Source organism: Parasteatoda tepidariorum, chromosome X1, assembly GCF_043381705.1.
Source record: "Parasteatoda tepidariorum isolate YZ-2023 chromosome X1, CAS_Ptep_4.0, whole genome shotgun sequence".
Lineage (NCBI taxonomy): Eukaryota > Metazoa > Arthropoda > Arachnida > Araneae > Theridiidae > Parasteatoda > Parasteatoda tepidariorum.
The window spans coordinates 60,354,665-60,379,915 of NC_092214.1; the positions used below are offsets into that span (position 1 = coordinate 60,354,665).

At 28.0% G+C, this 25,251-nt stretch overlaps 1 protein-coding gene across 4 annotated transcripts in view; it reads right to left on the minus strand.

Annotated features, from left to right (window-relative positions):
* LOC107447330 (potassium voltage-gated channel protein eag-like) overlaps positions 1-25,251 on the minus strand; it is a 215,471-nt gene that overhangs the window by 122,540 nt on the left and 67,680 nt on the right. For all 4 annotated transcript variants that reach the window (XM_071187319.1, XM_071187321.1, XM_071187320.1 and 1 more), the window contains exon 2: positions 21,135-21,368. In XM_071187319.1, the coding sequence (XP_071043420.1) occupies positions 21,135-21,368 (234 nt within the window). The remainder of the gene's footprint in view (positions 1-21,134; positions 21,369-25,251) is intronic.

A 25,251-nucleotide genomic window follows, 5' to 3' on the forward strand; every position in this document is an offset into this window, starting at 1 on the left:
TTGAGAGTTCCTGTTTCGTCACAAATCACTTGATTTCGTGATGAAATAATCGTAACATAAGGATTGCTGAATCGGCAAAAGTGAGAGTTTTACTTTTGAGAGTGCTTTGAGAGAGTTTTATTTTTATTTTTCTAACTCAAGTTTATAATCACGTTCTAATGTGAAGACACGAAAATAGAAAAAAAATTTACTTGTTTAAATAAATAAATATTTCTTCGATAACGTTGAATTTTACACCCTTAAATGCTTTTTACATCCTTACATTAATTTTAAACCTTGACATGAAGGGTAGCAGCAATTCGAAAAACGATGAACATTTAACTTAGTCATAAGTTCGAAAAAAAGTTAAGTGTTATTTTTACTTTTTGCATGTTTATTCCTCGCATCTGTTTACACTATTGTGCACAATCATAAAAATCATTTATAGTTTCTATAAAAAATATTTTTCTTTGTTATAATCTTCTATTATTTAAAATTTAGCAGTTTTTAATTGTGATTTTTTTAAAAACTATTTTACTAATTTTTGCTTTTAATATGATGTAAGTTTTAGTATATTTTCCGAATCAAAAGTTTTTATTACGCACTGAGAAAATAAGTATGGTCAAAACTACCAGAATATGATAAAATTTGTCTTGTTTCTGTTCTACGGAAACACCTAAAAGCTCAGTAAACTTTGCCGAAGCGAAATATTTTGGTAAAATTAGGAACATAATACGGTTTAATGACATGTGATAAAATTTGATAAATGTGGTAAAATTTGCTAATTTTTTGGTACCTTAAAGCATAAAACTATTTAAACGGTTAAATTTATTTTTCAATTTTGAATTTTTTACTATATGTGAGATATAAAGTACTGTAATTTTGAAAACCAGAATTTCCGGTAAACTGATATCATATGAGCGGAAAAATTACCAAATAAATGTTTTAGATACTATATATTTTGAATTTATTAACCAAAAATATGGTTTTTCTTTTTACCAAAAATCTCATTACCATACTGCTATAAAATTTGGACAAATGTTTTTTCTCCCAGCAATTAATTAATGAAAAGTAATCAATATTTATTAAAAATAATTCTATAAAATTTTTGAAACATGATTGGGTCAAAAAAATATAACTCTTAAAATTAGTTTTTGAGGTATAATAAAATGTGTAAAAAGTTATGGGGCCTAAAAGTTATGGGGCCTAAGCCTTTGACCGGTTCTTTCCTGGGGCTACAATTCATGGATTGTTGTTCACTGTTCCTCCCTTACTGAAGCCCCAAAATGGAGCGAAGAAAGGAATGTTTGTTTAGAAAAAGTACGTTCTAGAACTTCATTTGATTAGCAATGCTCACGAATATATAACCATATTACAAAGAAAAATTTTATCCCGAGAATTATGTCTTACTCGTGATTTTTTTGGCAAATATAGTATCTTTAAGCATAAATTACTTGGTAAATCATGCGAATTGTCTGCAGAGCGTTACAGTTCTTGAAGAGCCCTGATTTCCTTCAAGATTTTAAACCATTCTTTTCTGTGGATAATCTTTTTCTTGTTGTTGATAATTCTTAGTAAGTTCAAGTTCTCTTTTATCTGCTCTTTCTATCTTGTTTTTGGTCTCTCTCAAGATCATGATTCCCCTATATTTCTGTTTAAAAATCTTTTAATATTTCATACTTAGTATATGTCCAAACCATTGGATTATTTTTATTCTAACAGTTGTTTCAATTTTTGGTCCCTCATATATTTATCATAAATATATGTATTTGCTAATACTCCAACGTTTATACTCATACAAATATTGAGTGAAAAATCTTCCGTAAAATTTCTTTTCCTCGTAGTCTTAGAACCTAAGATTCAGTTTTAATTAAAGTCAGTTTCTCAGATCTATTTAGTAATACAATTCGATCAATGGTGTACTATAGATAAGATTAGTTTTCAACTTTTGTAAAGGAGGATAAAATTGTTCGTTTCCGAACATATATCTATGTCTCTATCTATCTATCTATATCTATATCTATATCTATATCTATATCTATATATATATATATATATATATTTTATATATATTGAGCTATATGAATATTAAAACAAATCCAATTCGAATCCATGGCGACCAAAAATTTAAAATTGGATCCGAACTTCATTGTAAATGTTTTGCAATTTTATAACTAACCAACAACATCTTCCAATATTCAATTAGGGGAGTGTCGGGTACCCCCGCCCACTATCAATTTCATTTGTATAGAATATTTTTTCAAGTCAATGGGCCATCGGACATTAATTGTTACATTAAAAAAAGATTATTTTCAAAGTTTCAAGTATTTATGCAGCTGGTAACATGGTAAACAATAGTTTTGAAAATATGTTGAATACAGTAGTCATGAAATTAAAAAACATCGGTTGAATTTCGTGATGAAAATGATAAATGAGTTTTATCTATTGTCAATACATTGGTCATTTTCATTTACACCTGAAAAAACAGTCAAAAAACATAATTTTTGTAACTGAGCGGGGCTACCCGACACATTTTGAAAAGAGTTGAAAAACACGCCTTTTTTTAATTTCTATTTTTTTTAAGTTAAACTATTCTTTTTTTGGTTTATTCTTTTTGCATTATTTAATTAGATGATAAAACAATAGAAACATACAAAAATATTGATTATTACTCAATATTATACAGAAATATAAGCAATACTCCTTAAGTGGGTGGGGCTACCCGACTCTCCCCTAAATAATTAATATTATTCAATAAATCTCAATAATTTCTATAAAAATCATTGAATTAAAATGTTGCATTTAAAATGCTATCTTTTATTAATTACAAATTTTGAATTATACAGTTTAGCATATTATTACTTTGCGCAAATCCAATTTTCGGACTAATATAACGTAGCTGAAAAATAAGAATCGGTTTTTAACATCAGTATGAACGAGCCTTAAAAAAATTTATGTCACTAACCTAAAGTGACCAGACGTCCTAAAATCATGAATACTGTATCTGAACCTAAAATCTTGAATACTTTAAATAATTATCCTCAGAAACTTTGTCCTTAGAAATTTTTGAGAACTGAAAATATTCCCAAGTATTTACATGGGTCCTCAAAATGTTCTCAAATTTCGCCGAAAACACATAGTCTTTTTTATATGCACGAAAATATAAAAAAAATCGAAAATATGCATGTTAAAAAAAAAAGAAATAAAAAAAAAAGAATTTAGATAGATTTGCGTTAATCAGAATAAAAACAGAAAGCTAAAAACATCATGCGAAAGCTACCAGATGAAAACGTACCCATTTTAAAATAATTTCAGCAAAATACTCATCTACTCCTTCATTTCACATGTGTTCATCTGCAGAATATTATATGATGATTCAAAACTGCTTAGTAATGAAATCATGTTTGATAAAAATGGGCCATCACCAGATATTAGTTATCAACTTAAAAAAAATCTTTGTTGCACAAATTAATTAATATTTTTCATAAATACATATATGTGTGCTCAAATTGTAAAATTTTTCGAAGACACTACGCTGGTTTTTCCTCGAATTATGCTTTATAAATCTGGTCACCTTACATTACTCTTTATTATGATTTTTGTAATCAGGAAACTTTGTAATGGAAATATTTTTAAAATAATTTTTGCAAGTTGATTTTAAGTACGTGACATGTTCCTCTCTTCTCTGTTTCATTTTCTTTGTTTGCTTTTTGTTTTGAATTTTTTTCTTGAATTTTCGCGATGTTTTAACTTGATTAAAATATATTAACAAATCGGTCTTATTTTTTTGGTGCTCCTCACGCCATTATATTGATATATTTTGTTGTGGGCCATACTAATACAAGAGCACTAATATTTGCAGATATAGACACGAGAGTTATCCTGCTAATTTTTCTAATTTTTTTAAAACTTTTTAAATTTTAAATAAATTTTGTACTTCTTTCATTTAAAATAATTTATAATAATTTTTCCTCTCACTTCCTTGTTTTCTGTGTTATTTAATAAATTAAAAGCGTTTACTGAAACGGCTTTGCTACGATTAAATCCGTAGGAAAAGGTTTTGACTTATATTAATATTGAGTTTTTTAATACCTTTAAATAATAAAAATGAGATTTGTGTTACTTAAATATGTAAAAATCACCGGCTATGCCAGCAATAAAAGTGAAATATTTAAATCTGCAGCCAACTTCTGTACAAATGAGAAATGGCTATTTTTGTTGTCGAAAAATATAATTAAAATTAGAAAAATTTTATCAATAAAAATTAATTTGAAATTTAATAGCCTAAGAGAAAATTTAATGAAATTAAAACTATATTAATTTTTAAAAAATCAGTTAGTTTGGCTACTTAGATTTCGTTTTACCTATTTAGGATAGGTAATATTATTCAAATCTTAAATTAATCTCTTATGTTTCACAGTAATAAATTTAAAATACAAATGGTATTTAAAACTTATATCATACAAATAGCTAATTTATATTTTCAAAGATTTTTTTCCTCTCAAGGGAAAACCAAGTAAGAATTTAAAGCTTAAAAATCTTAATCCAAAACAAAATGCTTAAAAATTATTAATTGTCAATAGCGATGTACCAATGAATTACCAATTTAACGAATAACGAATTACAAGCTGAAATAAACCATAGATGTAAAAAAATATTTTTTTAAATTACAATTTTATTGTTATGAAAGTGAATAAATTAATTTACAATACATCTGAAAAGAACTCTCTAGGACTCTTATATTGAAAAAAAGAATAATAATCCTATTAAAACGTGTACTACATATTATTGAAAGAGTTTTGATGAAAATAACATATAAAGTGCAGGTTTCATTAAATTACAAAATAACATATTTATTCTAACAAAAGGAGAAATGTTTCTGAAAATTGATTGAACTTATTTCTCCTAAAGGGAATCATTGTGATTAATTAGGACAAAAGTGTACATTGTCCAAAAGCTCCGTCCCACAGCTGCCAATTATTTAATTTATTTTAACTTTAATAAATCGATAAAGCAATACCAAAGAAAAGAAGGAAAATTAAGCCTCTCAATTATACAATAATATGTCTAAATAACTTCAATTTATGTCAGTTTTAAAACTGTTTTGAATCTGAAGAGATTTTTCTATTTTTATCCATCAAACACGCACTCACGAATGATTAATTATTTAAAAGCATTTTTTATTTATTTCTAATCAAATTTTAAAAAATGAATGTCCCTATAGTATTAAATTTGAGGGTTAAATATTTACTAAGTGTTCTTTAACTAAAAGTTTCATATTTAAAAATGATATTAATTAATGATAATAATAATAATAAATATAGTATAATAATGATAATAAAATGATAATAATATACTATTTATAGAACATAATATTTAGAGAGAATTTAGAAAAAAAAAATTTTTTTTGGTAACATAATAAAGTAATTTTTAAATTATTACCACTAAAAACACGTATGGAAAATTCCTATATTAAACCATTCATAAGAGTTTGAATTATAATGAAATACAGATATAATAATAAAGTTAAAATAATAAGGAAAAATAAGTTATTTAAAGTTTAGTAGCGAAAAATAATTAAAGATATTTTTACTTTTTTGGGGATAGAATGTGAAAACACCAAAGCTAAGTTACGATTCTCAAAGTGTTTCAAGTAGCTGCTTGCAACGAAATATTTAAAGCTCTAAACTTGTTACAATCATCTTGAAAGAAAGTAGAAAATTCTATTTGAAGAAAGATTCCAACAATGTAAGTGACATTTAACTCCTAGAAGATACTTCAAATGACATTTACTATTCCATAGAATGACCATGACTGTTTTCAATGGCTTAGTTCAAAGAAACCATACATTTTATTGCTCCATTTTATTACTAACTTTACATTTTAAATCTTCGAAGCTCTTTTAAAGTATTTGATTTTCAAATGAAAGTTAAATTTATTGTTGATTAATTAAATTTATTATTTATTACTAAAAAAATTAAATTAAATTAATTATTTATTTAAAATTATTATTTATATAAATTAAATTAATTATTAATTACAAATTTCACGCAACTTTTTTCGTTTTTGACGAAACTGCTTCGCCAAAATGACGAAATAACTATCGCTATTTCGTCGAGAAAACAAATTTTATCATAATTAAAGAAATATTTCGTTATTTAATTTTCCTTTTCTTCAAGAAAAAAAAAACTCGTAGCGCATAATGTATCGAATTTTTCTATTAATCGCTTTATGGTGGACATCATATAGGAGGGTCAATGTCGCTTAAACTAAACTAAACTCAGTGGCGCGACAGCTCATAGAAAGCCAAGGCCCACTGTGCCCATCTCAGTTTTCTTGACCTGGAATTCTCTGGTGCAAGAGCAGATGTTTCAGCTGGGTGGTCAGCCGAACGTGGATCCCCCAGTGTTTAGTTCTCAAGCATGCTTGGCACTCATTTTATGGATCCACTGAAGGGATGAAAGGCTGAGTCAACCTTGCCCGGCACGAGAATCAAACCAAGGACCTGTGGTACGAGAGCGCGAAGCGCTACCAATGTCGCTTAAGCAACACAAGAATTAAAGATAGAACAATGAGATAAATTACACACATGCTTGAAGAGGGATTCGTACCCATGATATTCCTGGTTTGAGTCCAAGTCTTTGACCACCATACAGTCTGGTCGGCTTGATCTGTCACTTTATTTTCAAGCGTCTAGTCTTCAATCAAGATTCGTCATTCCAGTTAACAATCTCCCACAATGCTCTACGATGAGGTTTCGAGTTAAGGAAATATTTTCGTCACATATTTGAGGGTTTGCATTTCATCACTAATCACGTTGCAGAATCTTCAAGAGTGAAATTTTTATTTCTGAGAGTGATAGGAATTTTCTCTTTCTGGCGAAGTTTAAGTTCGGAGCATTTCCCAGAAAACAGTTTCGTTGAAAACTCGTTGTTCGACTACAGTGCAGTGTGAATTACACTATTTTTAATGAGGAAAAAAAAGGTTATGTTTAAAATCCGTTGCAAGCCGTTGAACTAAATATATATGAAATTTTATTTTCAATAAAACTCGACATCAAGAGGAATTCTCCATCAAAATTAATCCATATGCTTAAAAAATTTATGCTAAGGTTATATTAAGAAGGTTATATTAAGAATTTAGAAAGGAACTAGACAAGTTTTCTAAAAGAAATTAGTAGATTAGCAAGACCTGACTTTATTCTTATAGCTTTATGCATGCATTGGCTACATTTAAATGCTTTAAAGAGAGGAAATATGTAAGAGAGAGTTTTCAAAAATTGTTTCGTACATTTATTCCACCTTGATACGACTAACATTAATATTACTTAAGGTGACAACGGCACCACGTGCACTTCATACTATCGAGCAGACTGCTTTGCAAAAGCTCCTAGAACACATTGATTGATGTTAGAGCATTTGAAACGCACTAGTGAACAAAATATTAAACGCCCAGTCGAGTTATATTCGGTAGTAAAATTGACAGTGAATCTCTATGCTATTTGTCGCTGAATGTCACTTGAAAAACTAGTTTCTCTACTGAAAATTATTTATCATTTCCTCATTAAATCATAATGAGTTTCATGGGTTTAGACACGTTGTTTTTTTAGAAAAAATTATGGAGCACTTGGGCTGTTTTTGAAAGGTCAGCGTAGGAAAACTGAGAAACTAAACTAGTGCACGAAATGAATTTTGTTATATTCATTGCGTTTTTTAAAAAAAAAACATTTTACTATATTAAAACTATGCGTCTACAACTACATAGAAACATTATATTTCCAACTATATTATACTTAAATTAAACAAAGGGTGCCCACTTAACCCTGGAAAATTCCTTTACTGAGTAACTTTAACTGAGTAACTGCTGTAACTATACGAATTTTTTCTAGGTTTAATAAAGATGCTATCGGTAAATTAATAAAACCTATTACATCGTCACCTGGTGAGAAACTGAGCATTTATCTTTCCTATCTAGAAAACAATGCGGTATAGCAAGAAAAAGTGTATTAAAAACATGTCGGGAATCATTAATTAGTGCGTAGACTTAGCATAAAAAACCCACTTAAAACCCACTTAATTCTTGCAATGTGCCGATATTAGAAAGAGAAAAAACTAATTTCCTCAAGTTTCGATGCTCGAATTTCTCCTTAGCTTTGTACAGTGCGCAAAATGAAAAAAGTAACCATCCTGTATTAACTTTTGTTCTAATGATTGGATTCACGCACTAAGACTCAATCATAATAGTTCGAGGTACTAATCTTAAATATCCCTCTTAATTAGCGCACTTCATGTTTTAAGTTAAGAAACCATAGACGGGAAGCAATACTTTCTCTGAATAAACATACCTTTTACTCGATGTATTTGGATTTCTGACATTCAAAATGTAGGGTGTAGCGATAATCTAATAAATATGGTGCCAAAAGTTTCGGCAGAAGAGTGATCGAAATTTTGGCCCTCGAAATGCAATTTTCACACGGAATAAAAAAAATCTGCTAAAATAACAATACTGTACAGCAATGGCATTTCTGGTAAAAGAAACGTATTTCTGGTTAATAAAACCAAAATATGCGGTATTTAAAGCATTCATTTGTTTATTTGTCTGCTCATATAGTAACAGTTTACCGGAAATTCTGGTTTATCAGACCTTAAGTAAAAAGTAAAAAAAAAAAGTAAATTTAACTGAATAAATGTATTTTATGTCGTTCTCCAGAGTATCATGATAAAATTACCAAATTTTGACTTCATGTACCAAATTGTATCACATATTTTAAAACCATATTTTATTGCTAATTTTTCTAAAATCACCAAGTGCTTATCAGCACAAATTACCGAGATTTTTCCCATAGAGCAAGAAACACTGTAAATTTTCCTATATTCGGGTCCTTTCTTAATGTACTTTTTGGTTACTTCGTTAACTTTCAAGACCATTTTTAACAATTAAAAGAATTTATAAATATAATTTATCATAAGGTAATTCCTTGTAAAATATAATTTTTAATAATGACTTATTTTTTACTATTTTATTTTTGAATTGTCGAACAAAATTGTTATCTCTTAAAGTACACAAAATTTATATCATTTATAAAAATGTAGTTTTAAGTGACAAAAACTTTTTTGGAATGAAATAGGTCAAATAGTTCTAAAGAAATTAAAATTACGACTTTTTAAGATTTGATAACTCAGACACTCTTATGGTCTGGAGTTCTGAAATACAAATTATTATTTCTTCTATAAAAGTAATATTTAAGAGCGCACTTCCTTTCTGCAGTAAGCAATCTATTTAAAACATTTTTTGAATAACTTAGGCTAATTAAGGGCATATTTTGTAAAAAAAAATTTAATTTTTTAGTAAGTATTGTTAGTGATGTATGCAAATAATTACTATTTCAGTCACAAGAAAAAAACTTTTAGCAAAAAATTTTAAATGCCTAAAATGTCATTGCATTAAATGTTAATAGATAAAAATGGATTTATTTGCATTTATTATATTAACTAGTTACAGTTATATTAATGTAACATGTTATAGTTTCTATTCGCTCTGTCCGTGGTGTATATTTGTTCGAAAGTTAAAATCTACTCAAAATCAAAAAAGTCAAATCTTTCATATGCATTTGAGAGAATAGGGTTCGCAGTTAATTTTATTCAAGGTAGGTGAACAAAAACAAAAAAAAATATTTAAAACAAATCTAAAATTGAATAGTAGTTTATCTATGGACAGAAATTGAATGTTTCAATAACAGCAAAAAATATACAGATAAAAAACTAACTGTTTTGTAGCATTTTTCTATTCTACACAGTAAAAACAATTTAGTGTATAGTAGTGATCATTTTTATTGTTGAAGTAAACTAAATATATTTTTAAATACAGAACTGTAATTATCATGCAAAAAATCATATGGGATTGACAAAATAGCAATTGTTATAAAGAATTGGTACGATTATATTACTAAACGGAATGTTTTTTAAATGAAACCACTAAATAAATTCTAATGGACATGAAAATATGTGTTTCCAGTAAATAAGCAAATAAAAATGAATAAATAAAATGACAACAATGAGAACGTATGTAAAAATGTGGTTACATGCAATGTAAAAATTTTTAGTTTACCTCAGCACCAAAACTGATGGCAATTATACATCAAAGATTTTCACAGGTGCTCGTAGAATAAATCGGTCGTCAAGTTAAATAAAAGTTATAATTATAATTTCGAATTTTTCATTTGTTTTAAGACAAAAAGTAACTATATTTTTATTCTAATTCTTATAATTTAATTAAATAAAAGTAATGAAATTTTTAAATTATAATATACAAAATAAATACCTTAAAATTAATAACTTTATAAGTTCAAATCCAAAAGTTGTATTAAATCAGAAAAGTAACTTCCGTAGATTGCAGTTTAAGCGTATGGTTATTTCTTTAAAAAATGGTTAGTTTTATATATATAATTATAATTATAATATAGTTTATATATATAAATTAGAATGTGTGATAAGACTTACTTTCATTTTTCCCACAAACTAAATATAATTTTATTACGAATAAGTGAAAAAAAATGTTAATATCGACAATTTAACTTCAGCCTAATCCGAAATAAAAAAAAAAGGATTACTTTTTAAAGTTATTAAATTTTTATTTTTAAAAACACGTCAGTCAGAAGACTTAAATAAAGTTGTCAAATTATAACAAAAGTAAAATAAATTTAAAAAAAAAAAAGTGTACAGTTAAAAACTTCCAAAAATATATCCCGGCTCAAATACTCTCAACCTGTTCTGGGAATTCGCTGCATGGAAATATTTTTAACGAATCAGCAGATTTTATCTAATTTCTCAGACATAAGCTAATGATCGTCAATAGTTTGTGTGAGTAATAAAAAAAAAACCTTAAATTCTGGATTCATAAAAAATTACTGTTCCAGTACACATAAGAAAACGAAAAGCAATTTCCATTGCAAAAAAGAAAAAAGAATCATTGATTCAAATTATGTGGCTTACACAAGCCAGAGAGGCTGCGATAGACTTGCAGTTGAGGGAGAAAATCCTCAAGGATCTCGCAGACGGTACTATATATGTTATCGCTAGGACGTTTCCAGGACAAGTATTCGATCGCTGCTCGAATAGAATAACGGAAGTCTCAGACTCGCTCGATGAAAGGAGAAAAGGCTCTTGCGCTTTCTCAAAGCTTGTGGAAATCTCTTTCCATTTAACGAACGAAATAAACTTGGAGCTTAGAAAAACTAACTGCTTTTTGAAGTTCATTTATTTCTTTAACGGTAGTATACCATAAAAGCGAAAGGAAGCAGTGTTTTAAAACAGAATATTATGTTTCAAAATTATTTTATTTTCATGTGTAATTAAATTTAGTTTTCTTTAAATTAAATGATATTTTTGGGAAAAAGCGATGCTGATGACTAAAAACCTGTTTAACTTCTGCATTGATGTTTATTGAGTTAAAAACTATAGTTAGTTCATAATTTGCTCCCTCTTCCCGTAAAAACTTGAAGAATTTTGAATCATGAGTAATCGATCTATTGAGATAAATATTATACTAGTGATATGGTCAACGCACAAGAGCTTAAAGGTATCAACTCTCTCCAATTATCAAATTTTAAACGTTATTTAAATGCTGTTTAACTAGATTTGAAACTGAACGCTGTTTAAAGTTCTGATTGGACGGTGCGTTAAAAATAAACAATTTATTTCTCTTTGTGCTCCTCTATCACCTTCTGTAGTTGTACTAGTTTAATTATTCACCGTTGATTACAGCTGATCTGAATGCTGTTTAAAGTTCTGTTTGGACGAAGCGTTTAGATTAAAAAACTTATTACTCTTTGCGTTTCACTATCTCCCTTTGTGTCCGCACTAGTTTATTTTATCACCTTTAATTAAAGTTGAATTAAATGCTTTTTAAAGTTCTGATTGGATGGACTGTTAAAAATGAAATTTTTTTTGTGCTCTTCTATCACCTTCTGTATTTGTACTAGTTATCTACTCTATTACCGTCGATTACAGTTTATTTAATGCTGTTTAAAATTCTGTTTAGACGAATTGTAAAGTAAAACACCTTTTTTGTGCGTAACTCTATTACCTCTTCGTACTAGTCTATTTTATCACCGATAATTACAGCTGAACAAAACGCTGTTTAAAGTTCCGTTTCGATGAGGCATTAAAATTGTACAATTTATTTTTCTTTAGTTTCCTCTATCACTCTCTGTGTTTTCACTAGTTTATTTTATTACCATGCATTATAACTGACTAAAATGCTTTGTAAAGTTCTAATTGGATAGACTGTTTAAAATGAACAATTTGTATTTTGTGATCTTCTATCACCTTCTTATTTGTACTAGTTTAATTATTTACCTTTGGTTACAGTTGATTTGATTGCGGTTTAAAGTTCTGCTTGGATGAAGCGTTAATAAAATAAAAAAAACTATTTTTTTGTGTGTTCCTCGATTACCACAATCTTTGTACTAGTCTATTTTATCACCGATGATTACAGATGAACTAAACGCTGCTTAAAGCTCTGTTCGGTCAAAACATTAAGAATATACAATTTATTTTACTTTAGGTCACTCTATCTCCCTCTGTGTTTGCACTAGTTTATTTTATCACCGTTGATTAAAGCTAACCTAAATGCTTTTTGATTTCTTGATTAAATGGAGTGTTAAGAATAAACAATTTTTTCTTTGAGCTCCTTTATCATCTTTTGAGTTTATGCTAGATAATTTTATCACCATTGATTACAGCTGAATGCTATATGCTGCAGTGAGTTTTCATTGAACATAGAGTTAGGTATAAACATGGTTTTTTTCGCTCCACTAACTTCATCTGATATTTTAATGCTTTTTTTATCCCAATTAGTTACAGCTGGGCTACATGCTGTTGGGAGTTCTGATTAAACGAAATAGATGAATAACAAAACTAAACAACCTAATACAGTGTTCTTTCAAGTAGAGTGCATGAAACGATTAGGAATTTTTATTAAAAAATGATTAAAACTAAATCCTATCTTTATTGCTGTTCATATGATTTAAAAAAAAAAGCTGAAGATCTGCCTTCTGCTGAGTTCTCAGCCATAATGAGTTATTTGAATCTATTCAAAGGGAATAATTTGCCAAAGAAAAGTTTATCTGAAAGGAATAAAGGAAAGTCATTCGTGTCATTTATTCATTTGCTATAATTAATTTTCTTTAAAAAGTTACCTATGCGTTTTGAGAGGCTCGTAAAAATGTTTGATTAACTTCTATACATAGCGAGATTAAGAAATTTCTTATCCTCTAATTTTGAAGTAATTTTTATACAGTTTCCGAATAAAATTTTAATTTATTTTTTAAATTAATAGTTTTTTTTTGTATTGCAATAACAGACTTTCTCTGTATATTTGAAAGTTTAAATTCAAATTCTAGTTATTGCTTTCAGTACGATAGCTAGTTTAGCTAACCGTTCGATAACGTTACCCTTTTTCAAATAATTTCAAGATCATTTTTTATACTTGCTTTTACTTTTCAGCAATTATTTTAAGGTTTGAACATCGTATGAATAAAACGGTAATTTGACTTATTGTCAAAATGATGCTCTACTGGACTATTAAGCTTCTTTAGATGTAATTTTTTAGTAAGTTAAGTTGCCAGACAATTTTATTAGGGTTAGTCACTATAGTTTTAAATGCTACAATACTTAAATTTAATTTCAATCAGACTCTTAAGATAAAGACAGTTTAAGATTTTTCTTCATAATAGAAAATGGAACTTCGGTAGTTCAAGGGAAAGAGTACTTGCTTTACAATGAGGTACCAAAGTTTCGAATCCCAGAGTTGACGGGTTGTTTCTGTCCTTCTCGTTGCTCTCACCAAACACAATGCTAGCGTAGCTATTTTATAAACTTTTTTTCTTTTTTTTTTGTAAAATAGCAGAGGTTTTTTTTATTTTTGTTAAAATAAGAGTTTGCTAAAATAACAGCACTTATCTGCTTAAAAAACGTGTGATTTTAAATAACAGTATTTTTCCGTAAATTAACTGGCGCACCAACTGATAGTTCTTTTCAGCAAATTTAAGAGATTTTTACAGTGCCTATTATGAAGTAGATATTATGAATTTCTGTATCGATACCATATAATAATATTTTTTTCGTCAAATTATAAATTCTCTAGAAAACTTTTGTACGTGCAAAAATTAAGTGTAATTGTGGACCAAAGATTTAGAACAAATTAATCTCTAAAGTAAATACTCTTTAAAAGACAAATGTTTTAAATTGAAAATTCGCACCATTCTTCGATTTGTATATAATACAATCGATCACAACTATTATTGTTGTTTTTAAAGAAAGGCACAGAATTTATTTTTAAAATCAATTAAAATTATTTTGATATTATACAATAATACAATTTAAATACATTAATCCTATAAACGTAATAAATATTAATAATATTAATATTAATATATATTAAACTTAATAAGCGAAAATATAGCGTGACGTCAAAACAATGATCATTTAATGAAGACATATACTTTCTGTACATTGGAGATACGTGCTATTGGCCTATTTCTTATTTAGAATAACTCACAGCTGAGGTTAGCAATTGATCGATGACAGGCGGTGGAAAGAGAAAAATTAATTTCCTTGAAGCTGACTAAAACACTTATTTATGGCCTAGAGGTTGAAACTGGCCTCCCTAGAGTATTTCCCTAGTGTATGACCTTGATATACTTAGATATTCAGGTTGAATGAATTATGGGATGATCTCTTTAGCACACAGTGTTGAGAAAAACTAAATCAAGATAAGTAATTTATTTCAACGCGTTATTTATGAATATTTTGTTTGATTACAACGCTGTTCGTAATGGTTAATAATGTTATATGTTCATTTGTTTAAAATGAAACAAATAAACTACAAAGTAACACTTCATCTTTTGTTTTTAATTTTGTTTTCTCACTTACAGCCAATTATATTTCGTGTTATTAAATATGATGCAGAATTGTTTTGTTTATTTTGGATGATTTTTAATAAACTTGTTCCAAAATTAAAGATAAAGTTTCAAATGGGAAAAAGAACACACTAAAGACTTTAGTATAGAATCTCTGTAATAGTATTTGGATATCAAGTAAATAAACTATTCTGAAATATACTTAATAAATTTTGTGTGTCATTTAAAAAATAATAAGTCAAAAATAAGTCTGTGGCGGGTATTTATTCTATATTTATTCAAAATAAGAATACGTTTTCTATCAAAATTTGAAGAAAAAAAACTGATCATCTAAAAGAAGTTTTTACCAGTGATTGGATCCATTTCTAGTCAAGATGAAGCAGTTAACCTATTTTCATTACTCACAAATTTTTATATTACTGTGAAAAAATTCTTTTATACAATAGTAATATAAAGTGGTAAGACATGAACTTATTCTAAGTTGACCTAAATTGGATATTTTTAAAATTAGCTACCTCTTTCAGTTTTAAAATAATCGCATTCTGATTATTTCAGAAGTGAATAAATTTATTTAATTATTATTAAATTTCATGTTTCAACAAAATAAATTTGAAAAATTTAATAATTGAGAAACGATATTTTATTTTGTGATATAAGAATATATTAGGCTGAATTATTATTTCTCCAATTTCAGTAAAATTAAGGTTATTATTTATAAGTGAAATTTGAGCGGATGACATATTTTTAAAAAAAATGTTTTTCTAATAATTTTTCTAAAGATACTCTTGAAAGATAATTTTATAGTGCACAAAAAAAGACTTGATTAAGTGACTTTAAAAAAAAGTTACTTTTTTATAATCAGGATTACAAGTGATCAGAATTTGGCTTACATAAGCCCCACTAAGAAGTTCACGTAAGACACATTATCAACATAGACAGTTTTTAATGTTCCCTTGAAATTCTTGGTAAGTCATATACATAGTTTATACTGGCTCAATTCAGTTTATGATGCAGATTCAGTTTAGATTGATCAATATAATTGCATAGGTATAATATTATATATTAAGAAAAATTTATAATTTAAAGTAAAAATAAATGTAAAAAATACATAAAACGTGTATATTCCAAACTGCATATATTTGGGAAATTTTTATTTTGATGTATGCTTTCCTTCTGCGGATAATATTTAAGATACAATTAATCGCTAGCTGTAAGAAATGAATAAAATAAAAATCCTGTAATTAAATAAAGAACTAATTTAGTTTTTAAAATGAAAATCATTTTGTTTTTCTAAGTTTTTAATTTCATCATACTACTAAACTCTTTGCTTATTAAATAAATTTACGCCTTTCAAATCTATTCAAATTCTAACAGAATTGTTTTTGGTTCTAAATCTCCAAACGATATTATTTTAGTCACGGTCATGCACTTATTACGCAGATATATGATTTCAAATATTTTCCATGTTGTATGAGACTGCTTTTCAAAACTAAACGAAAACACTACTCATTTTAGAGTATGTTCGTATCTCTTTTTTTTCTAATCCATGCATCCATTTATCTTAAACTACACTCTATTTCATAAAACTAAAGCAATCATTTTTACTAAACTATGTTATAAACCATTCAAATATAATAATTGAGGAAAAATTCAAAGTTGGTCAACATAATATTTCACAGTCACTTCTCATAAGTGAGGAGAAATAATTGTTTTGACTATTCAAACACAAGGCCGCCAAATGGAGCGACAAAGATATATTTGCCCCTGCTCTCTTTTTCGAAATCGATTTCATGAGTCCTTCACCGCACAGAAAGATTAGAATAATGACTACCAACATAGATTGTGAATGCACCCAATTCAAACCACGGAATCTTAAGTTGGGATTCTTTTTCAATGAATTGAAGCAATTTTTCTTTCTAATGCAAATAAGTAATTTAATTGCTGTAAAAAGGATGCCAAGTAAATATTTCGCTCTGTTGAGATACAACTTAAACAATTTTGAACTGACATTTTTTCAACTATTGGGGTTTCTTCATTTTATTTTCTACTTCTGTTTGATTTGATATATATTTCTTCTGTTTTTTTTAAACATTCATTTCAATCATTTTATTACTTTTCTCATTACTTTGGTTTTATGTATATTTGTATTGAAAGTAATGTTTGAAAGTTTAAAGCAGTTTAAAAACAAATCTTTTTCAAAAGTCCTGTATAATTTTGAAGTACTTTAACATTTTATTAATTGCCCTTATTTATGATTGTAGAAAAATAGATTTAAGTAGAAAAACCATTAAAAAGAATTATTAAACCAAATAACTTAAAATTTCGAAAGAGGAAAGTTTTTTTCTAAACAATTCAATTCTTATAAAACTAAATTAAAGTGCGCCTTTTTTTTTACTAAGTGACATTTTCTACCTAAATTGTTGTTTTATTTTGAAAAATATTCGCCGCTAAACTTTTCGTACTCATTCAATTCTCATTTTATTTCAAAAGATAACTATTATTGAATTTTTAATAATTATCAATAAACTTTCATTGTTAAGTAAGTTAATAATTATATAACAGACAACAAATTCTCAAAATTGACAAAAAAAACTTAATATCTTTTCGGACCGATTAATTCTACAAAGAGAATAAAATTCTGGGAAAATCATCGAAATGTATGGTAAAGAGACATCTGGTTAAAAAGATATAATACTGGTAATAAAACCAAAATATACAGTATTTCAACTATTCATTTGGTAATTGTTTTCATTTACATGAAAATGGTTTACCGGAAATGCTGATTTTTAAAATTTAAATTCTTATTACCATGCATTCAGTAACAAATACAAAACTGAACAATTAATTTAACCGACTAAAAGATTTTCATGCTCTAAGGTATTATGATGAAATTATGAAATTTTACCACATTTACCAAGTGTTAGCACATTTTATAAAAAATATTTTAATTTAATCAAAATCATTACCAACATTACCTTTCATGGTAAAAGTTTGCTGGAAATTCTGGCTTTCAAAGTCATAGTTCTTATTAACACACATTTAGTAAAAAGATACAGAACTGTGAAGTAAATTTAACTGAATAAACGGTGTTTATGCCATGCCCTAAAGCATCGTGAAAAAACTACCAAATTTGACCACATTTACCAAATTTTATCCCGTTTTATAAAACCATATTTTATTGTTAATTTCGCCAAAATCATTAGCAAAGCTCTTTGTTAAACATTATGGAACTTTTTGGTGTTCCCATAGAGCCAGAAACACAGTAAATTTTATTGTAATCTGGTTGTTTTGGTCATACTTTTTTCTCAGTGTATAAACTTAAGCATTATTAATAATGCAGAAAATTTGCGCAATATTTTCGTGTTCTGATATTTAAAGAAATTATATTTGTTAAACACTTCACATGCATAACTAACGAAATAATTTTTAAAAAAAAAATTAGTTAAATATTAGAAGTATATGTATCAAATTGAAGTTTATTCAGGTTCAAACACATTTCTTAAGATATTCATTTGCATATTTTCTGAGTAAAATTTTTAAGTCAAGTAAAAAAAAAATTAAATATATAGCAACTTGATAAGGGAAACGAAAAAGTAAACAATGACCCACCCCCTCTATAAGTTGACCACTTGTCTAAGCTGACCACTAAAACAATGCACCACAAGTGGTCAACTTACACAAGTTTCACTGTATATATATACACCGAAGAGCCATTACATTATGACCACCCTCCATCTATAACAATGGGCTTGCCCAGGTTTTCATGTTTTCTCGCCCAGGAATAATGTTTTCATGGGGCACATTAGGATCCATAATCCTCATAGAACAATCCCTGACGTCTGTAAGCTACTTGAACATAGTTGCAGACCAGGTTCACCCATTCATGGCAGCAGTTTTTCCTGCGGGGGATGGTGTTTACCAACAGGATAATGCAGCATGTCATAAGGGTCAAATCGTCGAGGAACAATCCAGAGACTTTCAAGTCATGTCTTGGCCCCCAAATTCACCTGACCTTAATCCAATAGAGCATTTGTGGTCCCACTTGGAACGCCAAATTCGTGCTGCCACGCTACCCCCTCGCAATGTGAGGGAATTGCAGGACCAGTTGGTGAGCGCTTGGTACCAGATACCTCGGACTACCTATCATCACCTTGTGGAATCAATGCCACGGCGGGTGTTAGCAGTTTTGAGGGCTAGAGGTGGTCCTACATGTTATTAGCAGGGTGGTCATAATGTAATGGCTCTTCGGTGTATATATATATATATATATAGTCGACGTTTGATTTGACTTTTTTTACCCATGAAATTAAGATTTAATTAAATCAGTAATATTTATTCCAATATTTTTAAGATATTAAGAAATGGATAAAAAAACATTTACATTTTTCTTTCTACTACATTTTTTAAACTTTTTTAATATTTGGTTGTAATTGTAAACTTTTGTGGCAGAATACGATAATCAAATGGTTTCACCATAAATCTTGTTCTTAATTTGGGTAACTTGTAATAATTAAGATCAAGATTAAAATTGTTTAATATCATTTCTATGTTTCAGATCAATAAACGCTGGAAAAAAGGTACGGTCAAAACTACCGGAATATGATAAATTATACTGTGTGTTTGGTTCTATGGGAATATCAAAAAGTGCGGTAATTTTTACCGAATTGCGAAATATGACTTTATTACCATGGTGCTTAAATTATTTAATTTTTTCATGATACTTCAGGTCTTGGTATAAAAACCATTTCTAAGGTTACATTTTCCTTCAGTTTTGTGCTTTTTACTAAATGTGTAGCATAATTATGAAAACCAGAATTTCATGTAAGCATTTACCATGCAAATGAAAATTATCAAGACTAGTTTAAATAAGGTAGACTTTAGATTCAGTACCAGAATTATGTTTCTCATATCAGAAGTGTCATAAGTAAACAAGTACGACAATTATACCAGAATTTTATCGCCGTAAATAAATGCCTAAATATTTTCTTTTATAACCTCAGTCTATCATCAAATACATTTTTTGTAGTGTTTTGTTTCTTCTCGAAATAAATATTTATTTCAATATATCTACAAAAAAAGATTATTGCTTATGTAAGTCTTTTTTAATGTATGACCAGATATGAAAAACAAAACAAACGTCTGTTATACAGCTAATGAATATCATGTTTGTTATACAGCTAATTTATTTGAAGGAGAGGCAATTATGCGCAATTCCATCTTACCCAAAACAGAATTGCATTTTAGCCCTAAAACTAGATTAAGATTCTTTTAATAAAAGTGAGGAGTTTTCTATGTATTTTAAACCTCTGGCGGGGCACTGCTTTTAGAGCGAAACTACTTTTTTGGAAATAAATGAAGCAGTTTTAATCTCTTAAACTGTATTTTTTCATAAGTAAGTTCATTTTTTTATCAATTATTTTTATCAATCATGCTACAAATCTTATGGCTCTTCTTGTCTAAAATTTTATTAAATTAATTTAAATTGATTAAAATTTTTCTTTCCTCAAAGGATTAAAATAATTAGGGTCTATTGTAAAAGGTCAAATTTTGTGAATTTGGAAAAAACCTGCTCATAAGTTGAAGACCGGGTTTTAGAGATTTTGTGAAAACCGACAAAACAAATGAAATAAACAAACGAGTTAAATGAAATAGTTCAGGCATTTTGTTAAAGGTAATGTTTTGTGAACTTGTGAAAATAAGTCTTGTGAGGAAAAAAGAAAAAAATATCTCTCAGAGAGATGTAGTTTTAAAATTATGAATTAAGAGCGTCGTTGATTTTGCTTCTGGAGGGTCCATATTTAAGATAAAAAAATATTGCAAAAGATACATTTTTCAGATAAAAAATTTTGTGAAGGGTCTATTTTTATAATAAAACAATTCGTGTAGGGTCAGTTTTGAGGCTAAGTATTTTGTGAAAAGTCCTTTTACGACAAATTTTTTTTACGATTCTATTAACGGACCAAATTTTTTTCCTAAAATGACCCAAAATAATATTTTTTTTTATCTAGTGTAAAAATTTACATCTGCTCATAAACTTTTTTATTATTTTTTCAATGCGTCAGAACCTTTCTTAACAATATTTCTGAGCTTAATTCTTAACTTAAAAGCTGAAGTATTTTTTGATAAATATTCTATTATTTGACTATATTTATTACTGGTTCTTAACGGAAAATGTTCAAACTTGATTTTTTTATATGAGAAAAGATATAAAACTTTCTGATAAAAATGTACTTACCGTTCTTCTTATAAAGAAGAATTTCAAACTGATTCTGAGTTTGTGTTTCTAGGCACTGTTCAATTTTGCTAATGGCACTCTCGTCTGTCAGCTCCCCATACATAAATGTACACCGGCACGACTTTTGCATAACTTCAGCTCTGTTAAAACCGGAGATTTTGCAAAATGACTCTGAACAGTATACAATAGGATAGTCCACAATTTGGGCATTCGCCAGCAGGAAGCTGCAGTCCGCTGCAAAAGAATTATATTGTTATTTTTATAAAACAAATTGAACATAATAAATAAACATTTAGTAAATTATTAGAAATAGTACCTCAGTTCATGAAATTTAATTTATTTTAAAATCATTAACAAAATTTAAAATTTTCTTTTGTGAAGCTTTTCCTCTATTCTAAAAAAAAATTTACTTTCAAAATGCACACAAATTTAAACACTCAAATTATCTAAAGTATGTGATGTTTTCGCAATGATGATGCAACGTATATGAATTAATCATTAAAATTTTAATTTTTTGTCAAAGCTAACGTATTACCTTTATTATTATCTTCTTAACGTTCTTTATAATTTTAGGTGTCAGTCGTAGGTTTTTAGTATTCGTGTTTGTTCCTTCTGAAGCAAGTGGTTCTAAAAAAAGCTCAAAAGCCTACTCAGTAAAAAAAAGTCCGAATTAAATTACGGTAAAAAGTACCGGTACCCTAGGTGCATCATCCGTAAAGTAAATTTTACCTTCAAATCCTCTTTTACTGTAAAAGTTTGTACTGTATATTTTACAGCAATAATTATTTTACTACATTGATTTCAATAATTTTACTATAAATATTAAAATAAAAATTACTGTATATCAGATTTTTCCCGCAAGATTTTGTGGTAAAAAGTACCGGCATCCAAAGTGCCGGTACAATTTACCGTAAATTGATCCAGAATTTCTTACAATATGAGGGGCAAAATTTGGAATTGCGCATATACAAAATTTTCCAGAATTATAAATGTTGTATGTTAGCTCTTGTTGTGAAAAGTATTTCAGCCATTATTTTGAACAGTTTCTAAGAAATGTAATTTCTTGCTACAAAAATTTGAAATCCAATATTTTATTATTAAAAACTTATAATTCAGACTTCTTGATCCGGAATTTTTTACAGAGTTTGCAAAAGCAATGAGAGTAAGTTAGAAAAGGTATGTTATATAACAAGAAAAAAATATTGTTTTCTCTTAAATGAAGGAAATAAATAGTAATTTACATGCAAAAAAATATGTTCTAAATTTTTAAAGAAATTCAAGAATAGATTTATGAATAAATCCGATAATACACTATAAAAAATAATTATAATCTAAAAAAATGTAAATCAGATGAATAGCTTCTGGATCAGCTGTAGTATGCACTCAGTTGCAAGGAACAAAATGGCTTCATAAGGTGGGCCTAGTTGGCACGGAGAGAATTCTGGTTATGAAACCGCATTACTTAAAAACAATAAATATACGTTATTTCTCAACAGTTTGAATATCACCTTTTTTATGGTTGTTTGATTGTTTTGGTTGAATAAGGTTAAATAAAAATTTTAAAAATCGCTATTTAATCATATTTAACGATAAATTTCTAATAACGTACGACAAATAGCATGATTTGCTTTTTGAAGAAGAAGCCTTTTAGTGGTGAGTATTGTTTCACTATGCCATGTATATTAACGTGTATAGTAGCATAAAAATATAGTTAATTTATCAACATGATAATATATAAGATTTTAATTTGAATCTCCATAATTGTTTTTTAGAATTATTTAGTTACCTTAATTTCTGTTATTTAGATATGACGTTACTAGCAAATTGTTGTTCAATAAAGCTTAAATTTACATATTATCTTTAAAGTTACAAAGCAAATGCTTTTTTTTAAGAATGTGCACATCTAATAGGGATTGCGGTAACAAACGAAACAGTTATCATCGTATTTGGCCAGAAATATATCAACTAAAATTAATTGGAAAAAATTTTTATGAAAAACATATTCAAATAGCTTAAAAATAGCTATATGTATTTACTTATTTTAAGAAAATTGCAAACACTCAATTCCTTTCTAAATCTCAAAAAAAAAAGAAAAAAGAAAAAAAAGCGAATTATGAAAACTATCTATCTATAGATATTTACGTAATAAATCACACAAGTTTTATTTTTTAAATAGTACTTTCTAAAAGTTCTTAGAAATCAATAGGTAAACTATAATTCCCGTATTCTATCCACTATGTCTACTGTGCTAGCTATAATAGTATATTTTAGATAGAGCCATCAAACTAGCAAAATTGATTCCCTGTATACAAAAAAACCTTCTCAATTGGTAAAAAATTACACAGTCAGTAATACTTTTTAAACACTTTTCTAGTTAATTTTACTGAGATATATTCAGTTGAAAAATAAAACGTCATTTTGCTGAAAATTTAATTTTGACTATAATATTCTTTCAGTATTAAATTTTATATTTTTAAGCCTTGAGTTTTTGTTTAAAAAAGTATTTTTAAATAAAAAGTATGTTTTGTAGACGATTTTTTACAAAGGCTTCCCTCTTTGAGTTTTAAAGATCGCTACATTGATCGTTTCTTGAAAACGAACTAGACGCCCTCCAGTGGAGAATGTGGGAAATTTCTCGATGAATGACCCCCAGTGATAAAAATGCCGTACTTTAGAAATCTCTTTCATCCCTATCTGTGAGATTTAAAATAAATTTCTCACTTTAATCTAAAATCATTAAGTCAAATGTGTTAGCTATTAATTGTGGAATAATAGTGAAAAAATTGTGGATTATTGACGATTTATTTAAGGATTTAATGTCGTTAAAATGTTGCAATGCCTGCCAATGTTTACCTGATTTATGAATAAAAGTGTTGTTTGATATTTTTTTAGGCTAATTACCTAATTTAGATTACCTAAATTGGATTTTGAGAAATAAGAAAGAGTCATACTTTTCTCATGCAGTATGAAGTAAAGAGTTCAAACGAAATTTATTTAATGAAAACGCAAAAAAAAATTTTATTATCTTACAATTCACACCAAAACTTATTTTAAAAAAATACAAACAAAATAATTATTACTGATGGCCAAATTATTAAAGTAAGTTACATCATTAGACAGTAATAATTTTACTAAATAAACTGAAGTGGATTTTTTTGTAGTTTATTTGTTTCCAAAAAGATGCAAATATGTTTCAGAAATACTATTAATTTTTTTTAGAAAAATTATTCTTCTCTAACTAGACTAAGACCAACATTTATAGTAGTGTTACAAAATTTTCGAACAGAAAATTTTCTTATTTTCAAATACTTAAAACTGACAGGCAGGAAACCTCATCAATTCTTAACTTAGTCCTCCATGAAGGAACATTTCTCTTAATACTTGGCCCAGGAGTTCCTTTGTCTTCTGGATTTGGTTCAAAATAGCGAGGCTACGGAGTTGAACATTAATAGTCGCAAGCCCGAAAGTTGGGTCGGCTGTTCAAATATCGTTATAAAATAAATTTATTAACTTAGCTGAATTCGCATTTCTTTCTTTCTTTTTTTTAAATTTTATAATCGTCATTGAACAGCAGATTCCATTTTGAGTTTACGACTAACAGAGTTCAACACCGTAGTCTTGCAATTTTGAACCCACTCAAGAAGACCAGGGTACTCCTGAATCAAATATTGAGCGAAATTTGCCTTCGTGGAGGACTTTTTTTATGGAACATGGAGAGGAAAACCAAGAAAACTTCCCACGGTTAGTCTGATGGCAAGAAACTTTAACCCATGATTAGTCCACCACTAAGGATATTTTACGTCAGCACTGTGGTAGATGCGAGCCGGAGGTATCATTCGTATCGAACAGCCATCGCTGGGATTAGAAACCGGGTTACCTCATTGGGAGGCGAGTGCTCTATCCCGTTTGCCACGACGGCACCACATTTCTTAAATTCCACATTTCTTTCCACAAAAGTAAAAACTATTTATCTCGCATTTGATTTGTTTAAGGCATTTTAAGGCATAAGACGCGCCATTTTCAGTAGTCTAATCAAATCCAATGCTCTTGCTTCGTCATATAGTTGTTTCTTTTTCAAGAATGAATATTCTCCTTATTTACTGAGACGTGTCTCCAA